Source organism: Hibiscus syriacus, unplaced genomic scaffold (assembly GCF_006381635.1).
Source record: "Hibiscus syriacus cultivar Baekdansim isolate YM2019G1 unplaced genomic scaffold, ASM638163v2 tig00111467_pilon, whole genome shotgun sequence".
NCBI lineage: Eukaryota > Viridiplantae > Streptophyta > Magnoliopsida > Malvales > Malvaceae > Hibiscus > Hibiscus syriacus.
The window spans coordinates 286,667-299,597 of record NW_024063100.1 but is presented as its reverse complement, the minus strand read 5'-3'; the positions used below and the strand labels follow the sequence as shown (position 1 = coordinate 299,597).

Below are 12,931 nucleotides of genomic sequence, written 5' to 3'. Positions count from 1 at the left end.
CAAGGTATTTTGCACTCATGAAAACACCCAAGGAGATGATAATGCAGAAGAGGTAGAGAAGGGCAAACAACAGTGTGATGCAGAGAACGATAACAACAAGGAATGGAATTAGTTTATTTGGAAATTATAACCTTCATGCATGGAAATTTCAACTATTAGCCATTGAAGAATAACTGACGTTTTTATTTGGTTTGTTTGCAGCAGGGATCAAGTGATGGAACCAGTTAGAGAGGTACAGTAGGGATAGGAATCATGTGGGTTAAGCAAAAGTTAAAAGTATCTTGGGGGTAGAAAACTATTATTTGTATTTCTTTATTATAATTTGAAGTTTTATCTTTATATTTTAATTTAACATAACTTGATTCTACTATTTTTATAATGTCAGTCATAAATCTAAATTATTATCACTTAAAGCATGAACCAACTTACCTCAATAGTTAAAGAAATCGATTTTGTTCCTAGAGGTCATGAGTTCGTACATCGATAACTGCAAGGGTAATTAAATGTTTATTGTAAAAAACTTAATTTGATAAAAAGAAAAAAAAGAATGTCAATTGAATGTTTAAGGATACTTTAAAGCAATTTGGTTATAAATAATATTATATTATATATAAGATATTTAATAATTTTGATTAATTAACCGATTTCGTCACATTAATGATTTCATTCCTAAATTTTTGGCCATTTCTTCTAATGGTCCAGCTTTCTGTCTTTATTCTGTATCCTACTTTTGCTCCTAATAGTTCCCTTAGACTTATAAATGGAACGTGTTTCTTCAACCTTGATCTACAAATCCGAAGAGAAGCTTTGCCTTTGTTCTTTGACATGTAATTATGCAACCTTGATGCAAACAGTCTCGAGTTTCAAATCTCGAACGTCGGGACTTCTTCAGTGAAACCATGTGTAGCCTGGTATAACAACCGAGGCAACAAATTCCTGTAGGGGTCTTCTTCTCTTTTTTCCTTCAAGTAGGCTATGCATTTCTCAACTTCTGACTTCACATGCAAATACAGTTCCTGAGATTTCTCCCTGCTTCTTAGCTCTTTTTTCATCCCTTCAAAAAATATACACAAGAGTATTGTGTCAATTATATTGCTAATGAACATCTTTATTCAACAAATAGTGTTGAAAGAAAGTACCTTCTGTTTCGATAGGTTTCCCGAAATAATAATAAAATCGGCCAGGCAATTTCGGAATAACTCCGGGAAGGTGGACATCTTGGTTTGACACCTCACCATTTGCATCAGTCCTACCATTCCAAACTTGTAAGGATACCAGAAAGAGAATGATGCAAGGGAAGGAATATGTAGCAATTATGGAAAACTTCAGATGCAAGGTATGTCTCAGAGAAATAATGGTACCTCAACTGCACAACCTCTTCTGTGAGTTCTTTTATGAAGTCCTCAAGGAAGGAATTTGCATTTGGTCATTGTAATCAAAAACTAGCTGACAACAGTAATCCGTATGAAAAAAAATATGTATGTAATATACCAAAAGAGAAAGAAAAAAAAAAGGAAAGAAAAGGATGGTACACAGTGTTTCATATGCAAAGCAGATTATCCATGTCTGTCTCACCTCAAATTTAAATTGCATCATACCAAATTTGCATAAATTTAGGCTATTAATTTATCTCGATTTTACTTACGATGTCTTCCTTAATGTAGAACAATTACCAAGACTACAAGCACACGGTCGACAAGAAGACCGATGTCTCATCATTCATGTGCTCCAAAACAATATGCTACAGTAGAAAAAAACATTTGGCTCACCTCACCAATATCATCCTCCCCTACCACACCAAAAGGTACAATTCTGGCTCCAAATCTAGATGCCATCCTCACAAACTCCGACTGTTCTGGCCAGAATAACTTGTATTCTTCACCCTGAGAATTTTTAAAAAGAATATGTGCGGGTTCAAGAGATGCAATTTTCCTTTAAGTTATCAACATTAGACTGTGAGAGAGTGAAATTTTGTAGGATTAAAATATGGAGAAAGACACTAAGGAAAGATCGAGAAGCAGAAAATCTATCTACCCATCACAGTCGCTATTTTTTAATTCATAACAGAGGCATGTAACTTGTGTCAAGTATGGAGAAGCCTGAACTTCTTCTGTTAAGATGAACATTTGAACAATTTTTCAGATGGATAATGTCGCCATGAAGTGGTATATTACCTTCCTATGAAGAGCCTCACGAACACCTCCAGGATACAGTAAGGCATGAGACTTTGAAGAAAGAAGTTTGTAGAAGTTGGGTCCGGAGACAGGAACTGCACCCATTAGTCTATATGTGTCGAATGATGCTAGATCAAGCATTTTGCCTTCTTTAAATCTATTAAACATCATTGGATGGGCTATCCCTCGCAAAAGAATATTTCTCTCCATCATAAACCGAAGCACTAGGGGAGCTAATTCAAATGCAAGCAACATGTGATAACCAACAAACAAGACTGGTCCCACTGAGGGTATTCCAGCCAGGCCCCTCACCACTTTGCCATCCTCTAAAGTTGAGAGCATCACAGGACTAGTAACAGCAAATACCATTCTACGAATAACAATATTTTGAGACAATAGTATTAGCTGTTGACGTGCTTGCACGACTAACAAAATATGCTATAATTGGGAACTACCAATGTGATCTAGTCCACTTCAAGTAAAAGCATACACATCAGCATGGATGAATAAGGTAAAGCTTTACCAACCAACAATTTTACATACCTGAGACAAACAAAATGTCATTCTTCCAGTTGGAATCACTCATGATTTATTCTTGCTAATGCAATTTGCACAAAAGTTTTCCTATAGGAGGATAATTATTACCTGTATGATTCATATATTTTCTTGAATTCATAAGGTGTTGGTGGAATGTAATCTGACACGTAGTCCAGGTATTTTCCATGGCGATAGAAACTAGCACCCTTGATGGTTGTTACCAAATCAAAATCGTCTTCCTGCAATGAATGAGAACAACTATGATGCATATTAAAATGGGTTCTGAAACCATATTTCAAGAAATTTAAAGATTATGCATTACCATGTAAACAAACGATACTTTCGTAGACTCATCTGAGTTAGTTATCAGCTTTATTTAATCTCCTTCTTACCCAAATTTCTATCAAAATAATTTTCATGCTGCTAACTAGTTACAAAGCATAAAAGAGAGAGAGATAAGAGTCCTACTAAGAAGAGAAAATGCCCACTTTCTTCAAAAGTACGGATCTCACATTTAGGCAACCTGCAGTACAGTCTTTGGGCTTCCTCTTGACTGGGAAACAACTGATCCTTTCCACTAATGAAAAATAGAAATATCATCCATCATCACAATAAAGTCCACAAACTAGGCGAGAATATTAACAAAAAAGATCAATGGATGGAGCTGATGACTACGGACCTGCAAAGCAATAGTGCTTGAGCTTTTACAGCATGGAGGTGTGAATTGACAGTTGCAGAAGCAGATTTAAGCATTTGCAGCTTCCAGACAAGTGTTTCCCCGGGCAATATGTCTGCCAGAACCTGATACTTAAATTGTCAATTCTATTGGCAAGAAATTGGAAAATATTAGGAGAATTGTATTGCGTGAGTGTCATAACCTCCACGAGGCTATCATCTTTTCACAAATGACCTCAAAGATACAAGTGTATTGAAACTATCATCTCCATATATATTTTTGCAACAAAACGATTTAGCTGAAGACTACAACAAGAAATGTCGACTGAAATAGTATTAATGCTTCATGAAAGAATCTTACAGAGAGGTAAGATGAGATTGCAACCAGGTCCTGTGTTAGCTCTCCAATGGTTTGGTGTGGCATAAGTCCCTTCACCGTATTTTCCAAGACCATCCTCAGATGATCACCTAAATAGATAGCAATGCTCATATCTCACCAACATTCATAATTCTCTGATCAGCAATAACAAGAATAAATCTATGAAACACTATGCTATAATATCATTGCTTTACATGTTTTCAACGAGAATTAATTAACATTCTTCTCTTAAGGCAATTAGACTAAATAAAACAAGTTGTACACCTCAACCTCAGGTAAGTAGCAAGGCCAACAAAATGGAAATTTGAGAACAAACTCCAAACCTGATGCCAAGTTCATCATATAAGGGAGGTAAGGCAAGAGTTGACTGGGCATGAATTGCAGTAAAGGTATTAGAGATTGTAATTGTGACCTGCTAAATGATGTAGCTGCAAACAGAACCGAAATACAATGATCATCACTCTTTAGCCAGTTTTCTGGGTCTGAAATACATCTTATCTTAAAATATGATATCATAACTGTGTCCTATACACTTCTTACTATTACTGTTATGTTCAGGTCCCTATATCAATCCTTTTTTATTGTCAACAGGATTATAACAGCATAAGTTTGCACCTGGATTAGCCAAAATTAGCATGAGATCAATGTCAGGGTTACGAGCAGAAACGTCTAAGGCAATGCATGCTCCAAGAGACTCCCCAACAATATAAATTGGTCGGTTTGGTGATCTCTTGCACTCGGACCTTACTGTTCCTTCAACCAGCTTCACTAGATCTACGGAAGGAAAATAATGAAATTGAAGATAATAAAGATGAAACAAGATTAAGACAGGCTATTGATAATTTATTTCTGATTTAATATTCATAAAGAGACTTTTTGATCAACTAGGCATTAGCTTTTTTGCTTTGTTCTTTGTGAGAAAGCAAACCCTGAACCATTTACAAGTTAATTACCAAAGCAGTTAAAATGAGTTCTCGAGATAATCAAGTTGAAAAAAGAAGAAGAAGAATTTCTCAATCATGAATAAGAAAAATCATAATAAAGAGTAGTAGATAACATTTACCAGTTACTTTGTAAGATTTATCATATAAGTAATGATTAATATTTGCTTTTATACCATCTTTAAATGGTAAAAAATATAAAGTACACAACAAGGACTACATGTTTTTAACATATGCATGAAAGCAAATGAGTATAGAACAAAAAGTAAGGATGTTATTATTACCCGTAAACGATGTTTTATCCGTAACTGGAATATGCAAACACCACATATCGAAAATCCTGCATTCAATATCAGGAAGGGGGGAAAACACAAAGAAATTCAAATTCTATTCAAAACTTGAGAAAAAGAAATAAATTCGACTGAAAATAAGAGTAATATTTCCACTTACTTTCCAAGTTTACGATTATGTTTAATGAGTCCAAACCCCATGCCATCTATCCCTGTATCGGTAAATTCCAAATATAAATTTCGTTTCCAAAAGTTGATAGCTTTGAAGTTAATGTCAGAAGCTAGCTACGATTTCCTTATAAGAAAAGAAATCGATATCGAACCAGGCAAGAAGAGGAGGAGAGGAGAATCACTGGTGTAGGACCCGCACTCCAAAGGAGTAAACCACCGTGGCGGCCCCGCCTTTGGTTCAATCATCAAATCTTTACACTCTTCCAAATAATCTCTCAACGTTTCTCCCTTCTCATCTGGTATTTCGTCCGGATTGGAGTAAATTTTTGATATGAACTCGTTTGCTTCCTTCCTCTTCTTCTCCCCCAAGTCCAACGATATTCCGTTCTGCATCGTGACCCTCGCCGGCGACGAGCTCTGGTCTGCGGATACCGCCATGGGTCGATGTAAGCTTACACATCGGTACCTCCCGGAATTAGCGTGCGTTGACTTCACAAACGGAATGTAGAGAAAGGGAGAAGATCCGGTTGCCGCCATGGCGACGTATTCCTTTTAGCTCTCTGATTGAAGCAACAGTGGAAATGGGAAAATTGATAAGGAAGGATTAAAGAGACAAAGGAGCATATAACAAGGTGTACGATGCTCAGCTGTATGTATAGACTGATTCTTTTAGATAATTATGCTTTTTTTGGCCATTTTCTTTTTGTGTTTAGTAGAATAATTACGTCGCCTTATATAAAATGTCCATATCAAGAAAGTTATTTATTGGTTAGGTGTAACCGACTCATTTTATTTTATATTTCATATTTGATAAACTACTCTATTATTCATTAGATTTTATTCTCTCTTATATTTAATTTATTATACTTTAATTTTTTTCGATTCAATTACCGAATTTTTAAATTATTCTTATTTTGGTCACTATAAATTATTTTATTATTATTTTGATACAATATGACATTTTTTATTATTTAATATAAAATAATTTAAAATATAAAATAAAAACATATGGTGGTGTTCACTGTTTGTTGGACGCCATTGTCGACGACTGTAGATTGTGACTGTTTGGTTTCAGATTTTATCGGACGCTTCGTTCAACACCTGAGTCTGAGTCCAACCTCCATTTTGTCGGAGCATGCTCCAGATCAAATTAAAAGTGAAAAAATTGAAACATCGGTGTTGTCGACCGCTTTAGATGATGGTCTTTCGGTCTCAAATTTCATGGGTCACTTCATCTTGACCCCATAAGTTCAAATATATCCTCTATTTTCTCGAAACATACTCCGAATCCACAAATAAGAGATCGAAAGTAAGGAAACCAAAATGTTTCAGTCGAGATTCAGAGTTTTTGGATATTTTTTTAATAAAACAAGCACTGGATTCAGACTCAACATGTCGAAGTAAATCTCTCGATATAATTTGGAATCAAATAGTTACTGATTCCAAAGGCCAACGGTGACATGAATGGGTGGTGGTGATGTTGTGGGTGATGGAAAAGTGAAAACATTATTTTATTATTTATTTTTATATTTTAATAATAATAATATATGCCATGTCATAGATAATAATAATAAAATGATTTGTAGTAACAAAAATAAGAGCAATTTGAAAATTCAATGAGTAAATTAAAAAAATTAAAAATACAGTGAGTGAAATAGGAAAGAGAGTAAAATTCATTGAGGAATGGTGTAATTTACCCTTCATATTTAAGCATTTTTTTAAAATTAATATTTAAATTGTAATTTTAACTACTAATTTCATATTTTTATATCAGTGTAAGTTAAATTTTCTTTTCACATATTTATATATATCTATTCAAAAAAATATATCGACATAAGTTTGTTAAAAAATAGTGAATAAATTGAGAAATAACTCACTAAAAAATACGATAAATTATTTTATACAGATAATTTAATGATTTCTCATTTCAGAATTGATTAAGGATTTTATGATTTATATTTTAAAACTAATTTAAGGTTTTTTTAAAATTGATTTTAGGGTTTTATATTTTATATTTCAAAATCAATTTGGAATTTTAGGAACATACTAACATCAAACAAAAAGCATTATGCATCTACATCAAAACTTCAAACAAATCAAATTTAGAAAATTTCAAGTCAACATAAAAAAAAAATAGTCTAAATCTTATAATTGATTCTATATTGTCTTATTAGAAAATTTTCGTAAAATTATATTTATTTTTATCAAATTATTTAGTTTGAATCCTTCATTTGACCATGTCTGTAACACATCTGTCACAGTCTAGTTGAAAACTAAACTAGAGATATCTCATCAATTGATCAAAACTTAACCAAATTCGAATCAGAATCAAATTGAATAATCAATCTTATAAATCATAAAAAAATTCTCCATTTTGAACTAAATATCAATTATAAAAAACTTGAAAGTCCCAAAAATTAAAATAGAACATCAAATGTGATTAAATTGTAAGTTAGCCAAAATGGGTTTGGGTTGGAAACCTTGTTGAGGGGTTTCCAAAACTTTTGAGTATATTGTCCCAATGATTCCTAAACCTTGGGTTTAGGGTTTCGAACTAAGAGTAATATGCCTCAAAAAGGATTCAAAACTTGGAAATGTTCTATACCAAAAAGCAGCTTCTGCTGTGAGGCGGTTAAAATACGGTTAAAAATAGCGTGACTGGTTAAATAAGTGACCGGTTAAAAGCACTACCAGAAATATTATATGTTTTTACCAGAAATATTATTTGTGTTTGTAATAATAATGGTAATAACGGGAATATTATTGTCGTATGTAAAATGCGCCAAAAAATATTGATTTTAACATAATCGTTTAATTACTGTAAATATTATCAACCATAATAACATAACAGTTAGCACTTATTTAATGTAACAGGCAGTGCATGTTTAAAGTTAAAGGGGCCTTAGAAATCCAACGATAACAAAATAAGTTAATTACTTAATTTGTCATCAATATTATTAATATATTAGATAGCGCCTAAAATATTACCAAAGTTTAAGCTGATGGAGGCTTATAAATCCAACGATAACAAAATATGTTAATTACCTATTTTGTTATTAATATTATCAACATATTAGGTAGATCCAACTGATTTGACATTCGAAATCCCACGACAACAAAATAAGTTAATTTCTTATTTTGTTATAAATAAATATTAACATACTAGGTTGCACTCAATAATGTTATTTTGAATAAAGAAGTAGGTTACAATCTGGAATATTAAAATTGTGTTTAATGATATCAGTAAGATTTAATATATTACATATCTTTGGATGACAATTATTTTTAAAATAAATATTGATACTACTATGATCTAACGGTCGATACTTTAGCAAATATCAATATCATCTATGATGTTCGATATTTTTATTATTTTAGAAACTTGTTAATTTGAAAGAAAAAAAATTGAAATGTTAAGATTAAAAGTGACTTATTTACAAAATTCCATTAAAATATCTTTGTAAAAATATTGATACTTAGAATAGATGTATGGAAATTATTTTATACTTAGTTTATATGTATCAGTATGTATTCAGGAAAATTATTAATACCCGATATCGATACTTTAGAATTTTAGATTTTTGATAATTGTTATCGAGACTTCAGCATTTGAAAAAAATTATGAATGTTAAAATATCGATAATTGATATTTGATGTATCAATATTTTTGAAAAAGTTGATGAATTCTACCCCTCACATCAACCTACAAGTATCAATACTTTCGAATTTTAAAAAAATATTTCAAACGGTTAAGTTGTATATATTTTACCGTTTACATTATTATTAACCTTTAAACAAGCCATTAGCTAGTTTAACGTAATAGGTAGCGCTTATTTAACATAATAGGTAGCGCCTATTTTATTTTACCGTTTACATTATTATTAAACTTTAAACAAATTGGTAGCTAGTTTAACATAATAGATAGCGTTTATTTAACGTAATAGGTAGAGCCTATTTTATTTTGCCGTTTATAGCATTATTAACCTTTAAACAAACCATAGCTAGTTTAATGTAATATGTAGCGCTTATTTAACGTAATAGGTAGTGCCTATTTAACATCATAGGTAGCACCTATTTTATTTTACATTTATATTATTATTAACCTTTAGACAAACCTGTCGGAATGACCCTTAAGCTTTTTAGGGATATGTGGGGAGGGATCCAACTTAATCTTGGAAAAGGTTGGGTTTTAAAATAAATACATAAATAAACAAATTTGAAGTCACCATCAACCTTTGGGTTATGTAGGTCGAATACCTAAAAATACCTTTTAAAATAATTTTAAGAAAAATAATTTTAAAAGATAAAAAATGATCCGCGTTTAACTAGAAACTCGTTTTTGAAAAGGGTTCGGGAGTCGATTACATGTGGGAAAGGATTAACACCCCACAACACCCGAAATCAGTACCTAAACGATTATATGTCATCTAAATATTGAAATTGGCAAATTCAAATATATATTTAAATTATGATCATTTTTAGAAAATAAAAAGGGGTATTATTTTGCACGAACAATTCTCGAAAATACCTTCCTTGTCAATTAAGGGGGCATTTCATGGATTCCCATACAAAATAATGTTACCCAAACACATATATTAATTATATTAAAAATTAATTCATTCAAATATAAAATGTATTATTTTATTCGAACAATTCTTGGAAACACACTCATTGTCAGTTAAGGTGCATTTCTATAAATTCCTCGAGTAAAATAACATTTAAAAATATTACAACTAGCGAGTAATTAATAAAATTGCAAATGATGGATCAAAATAATAAAGATTATGACTTTAGGGATTAAATCATAAAACCAACAAGAAATCAAGGCAACAATTGCAAATATTTCACAATCCAAGCACTACAATCATAAATACACCAACTTTAATCTTTCAAGACCAAAATGAAAATTACTAAAGTAAGACACTCAAATTAAAATATTTTTAAAAATAAGATTACAAGTGAAATGGGAATAAAATGAAATAAAAATAAAAACAATATCCAAATCATAAACTATCAGTGGCTAAAATGCATAAATTGAAGATTACATATCTAAATTATAATTAAATAATAAACATAACCCAAACAGTGGATAAAAGGAATAAAAATAATAACCAGTGACAAAATTAGAATAAATTACAATAATAAAAATGTCTAAATTGAAACAGATACAAATTATAGTACAAAATTAAAGAAATAAACTAAACCGAGGACTAGTGACCGAAATGAAAAAACACGCATAAAGTATAGGGACTCGGAAGAAAATAAACCAAAAAGTTAATACTGAAAAAAATATTACTAAATCAGTCCCTAATTATTTAAAAAAATTAAACAGTCACTACACATGAAAAAAATGCAAAACGCGCATAAAAGTGTAGGGACCATAATGAAAATAACTCTAAAAATATATAGTATGCATAAAAATGGGTAAATCACAAGTTCGGTCCCTACAGTGACCATTTTGCAAAAATGCGCTAAATGTTGTAGGACTTAAAAGCAATTTTACCTGAAATTTTACCATATATACAACTTATTCTTTTTTTTATTTGAGCACCAAACTAGAAAAAAGGGGAGAGACAAAGTCTCCTCTCTCTCAACTGGTTTCGACCGGCCCACTGTCGGTCGTCCTACGCTCCGGCCGCCGTACACGGTGGCTGAAATCTCTAAATTTTCTCAAAACAGTCAAAACTTTTAGATCCACACCCCTAGACGACTAATATAGTCTAAAACCACCTAACAACTCTCTAAATACTCCAAAACTATCCCGACCGTTCGGCTCCCCTACTCCGGCAATGACGAACTAGCCCGGTTCGAACTCTTCTTATTGTAATAGATCTAACCATTATTCTCCATTTTAATTACATGAAAATTGATTTTATTTTATATTTATTTCGATTTTGCCGAAAATATAAAAGGAAAAAAATAAAACCGAATAAAAATACCTCAAACTCTTTTGATATTATTGTTTTTTCTGAAAAAAATGAAAAGTATCTAGATTGATTTTATATTTGTTAAATCCCCGGGGTCCCCATTTTCACAGTAGGTTGAATCGGGTTTTATACCCATTTTACAGTATGTATAATCATTTTTTAAAATTGTTCAGCCTTTGCTTAATTGATAGAGTGATGGCTATTGCAGGGGGTAGCGTGTGTGATATCTTCTGGGGCCTACCAGCAACTGAGTAAGTATGGTGGGGAATGTTGCTGCTTCAAGTGGGAATGACAGGGTATGGAGGCTTCAACCAGGTCTGATGGAGCAGGGTATGGGGGTTAATAGAATCTGGGTTTGGGTTGGATTGCTTGTTGAGCCAGGTAGGGGTTACTTGAATTGGGTCTGTTCCAGTTGGGCCTCGGTTATTGGGGTGGTGGCCCGGTTAGTTTTGTAATTGGATCTGTAGAGGAAAAAATGAAACTTAATTAATGATAATAATAATAATATATAATAACCCGAGCAAAACGGGTATCTACAGCTGCCCCTCTTTGCCCATGCTTGTGTTAACAATAATAGGGCAAAGATAAAAAGACTACACATTTTTGTCGGTTCCGTCTCGACGTTGTCTCAAGTGAGACTGACATATAACCCGAAGGATTTAATCATCACGCTTAAAAGAGTTACTGATTTCTTGAAGGACTTACAAATTTTGGAAATAATTTATTGGGTAAGAAACTTTGGAAATCACTTTTTACTTTTCAAAGATTTCATTTTCTGAAAACATTAAATGAGAAACTTTGGAAATCGCTTTCTCATTTTTCGAAGTTCATGTGAAAACATCCTACCCGAAGGTCTTACGGATAGCCCGAAGGACTTATCATCTTGCTCGAAAGACTTACAAATGACACGAAAGATTTAAGCATCATGCTCAAAAGACTTACTGATGGCCCGAAGGACTTACAAATTATGGAAATAATTTACTGGGTAAGAAACATTGGAAATCGTTTTCTTACATTTCAAAAATTTCATTTTCTGAGAAACTTTGGAAATCATTTTCTCTTTTTTCAAAATCATGTGAAAACATCCAACCCGAAGGTCTTATAGATGGTCTGAAGGGCTTATCATCTTGCTCGAAAGACTTACAGACGACCCAAAGGATTTAAGCATTATGCTCGAAAGACTTACTGATGGCCCGAAGGACTTACAAATTTTAGAAATAATTTATTGGGTAAGAAACTTTGGAAATCACTTTCTTACTTTTCAAAAAGTTCATTTTCTGAGAAACTTTGGAAATCGCTTTCTTATTTTTCAAAATCATGTGAAAACATCCAGCCCAAAGGTCTTATAAATGGCCCGAAGGACTTATCATCTTGCTCGAAAGACTTACAGATGACTTGAAGGATTTAAGCATCATGCTCGAAAAACTTATTGATGGCCCGAAGGACTTACAAATTTTGGAAATAATTTAATGGGTAAGAAACTTTGGAAATCACTTTCTTACTTTTCAAAAATTTCATTTTCTGAAAGCATTAAATAAGAAACTTTGGAAATCACTTTCTCATTTTTCAAAATCATGTGAAAACATTCATCCCGAAGGTTTTATAGATGGTCTGAAGGACTCATCATCTAGCTCGAAGACTTACAGATGACCAGAATGATTTAAGCATCATGCTCGAAAGACTTACTGATGGCCTGTAGGACATACAAATTTTGGAAATAATTTACCGGGTAAGAAACTTTGGAAATCGCTTTCTTACTTTCCAAAAATTTCATTTTCTAAAAACATTAAATGAGAAACTTTGGAAATTATTTTCTCATTTTTAAAACAACTTAATG

General features: G+C 32.3%; 1 protein-coding gene across 1 annotated transcript; it reads right to left on the bottom strand.

The window, feature by feature from the left end:
• Positions 1-663: 663 nt before the first annotated feature.
• Positions 664-5,799, bottom strand: LOC120163633 (acyltransferase-like protein At3g26840, chloroplastic). The gene is given in 15 exon segments (XM_039173520.1): positions 664-1,054; positions 1,140-1,249; positions 1,362-1,410; positions 1,413-1,446; positions 1,770-1,883; positions 2,175-2,544; positions 2,820-2,950; positions 3,180-3,288; positions 3,391-3,512; positions 3,748-3,854; positions 4,089-4,193; positions 4,381-4,539; positions 4,991-5,046; positions 5,157-5,208; positions 5,320-5,799. Coding segments are annotated over 15 exon segments (2,094 nt in total). The 5' UTR covers positions 5,705-5,799; the 3' UTR covers positions 664-863.
• Between the last annotated feature and the right edge of the window lie 7,132 nt (positions 5,800-12,931).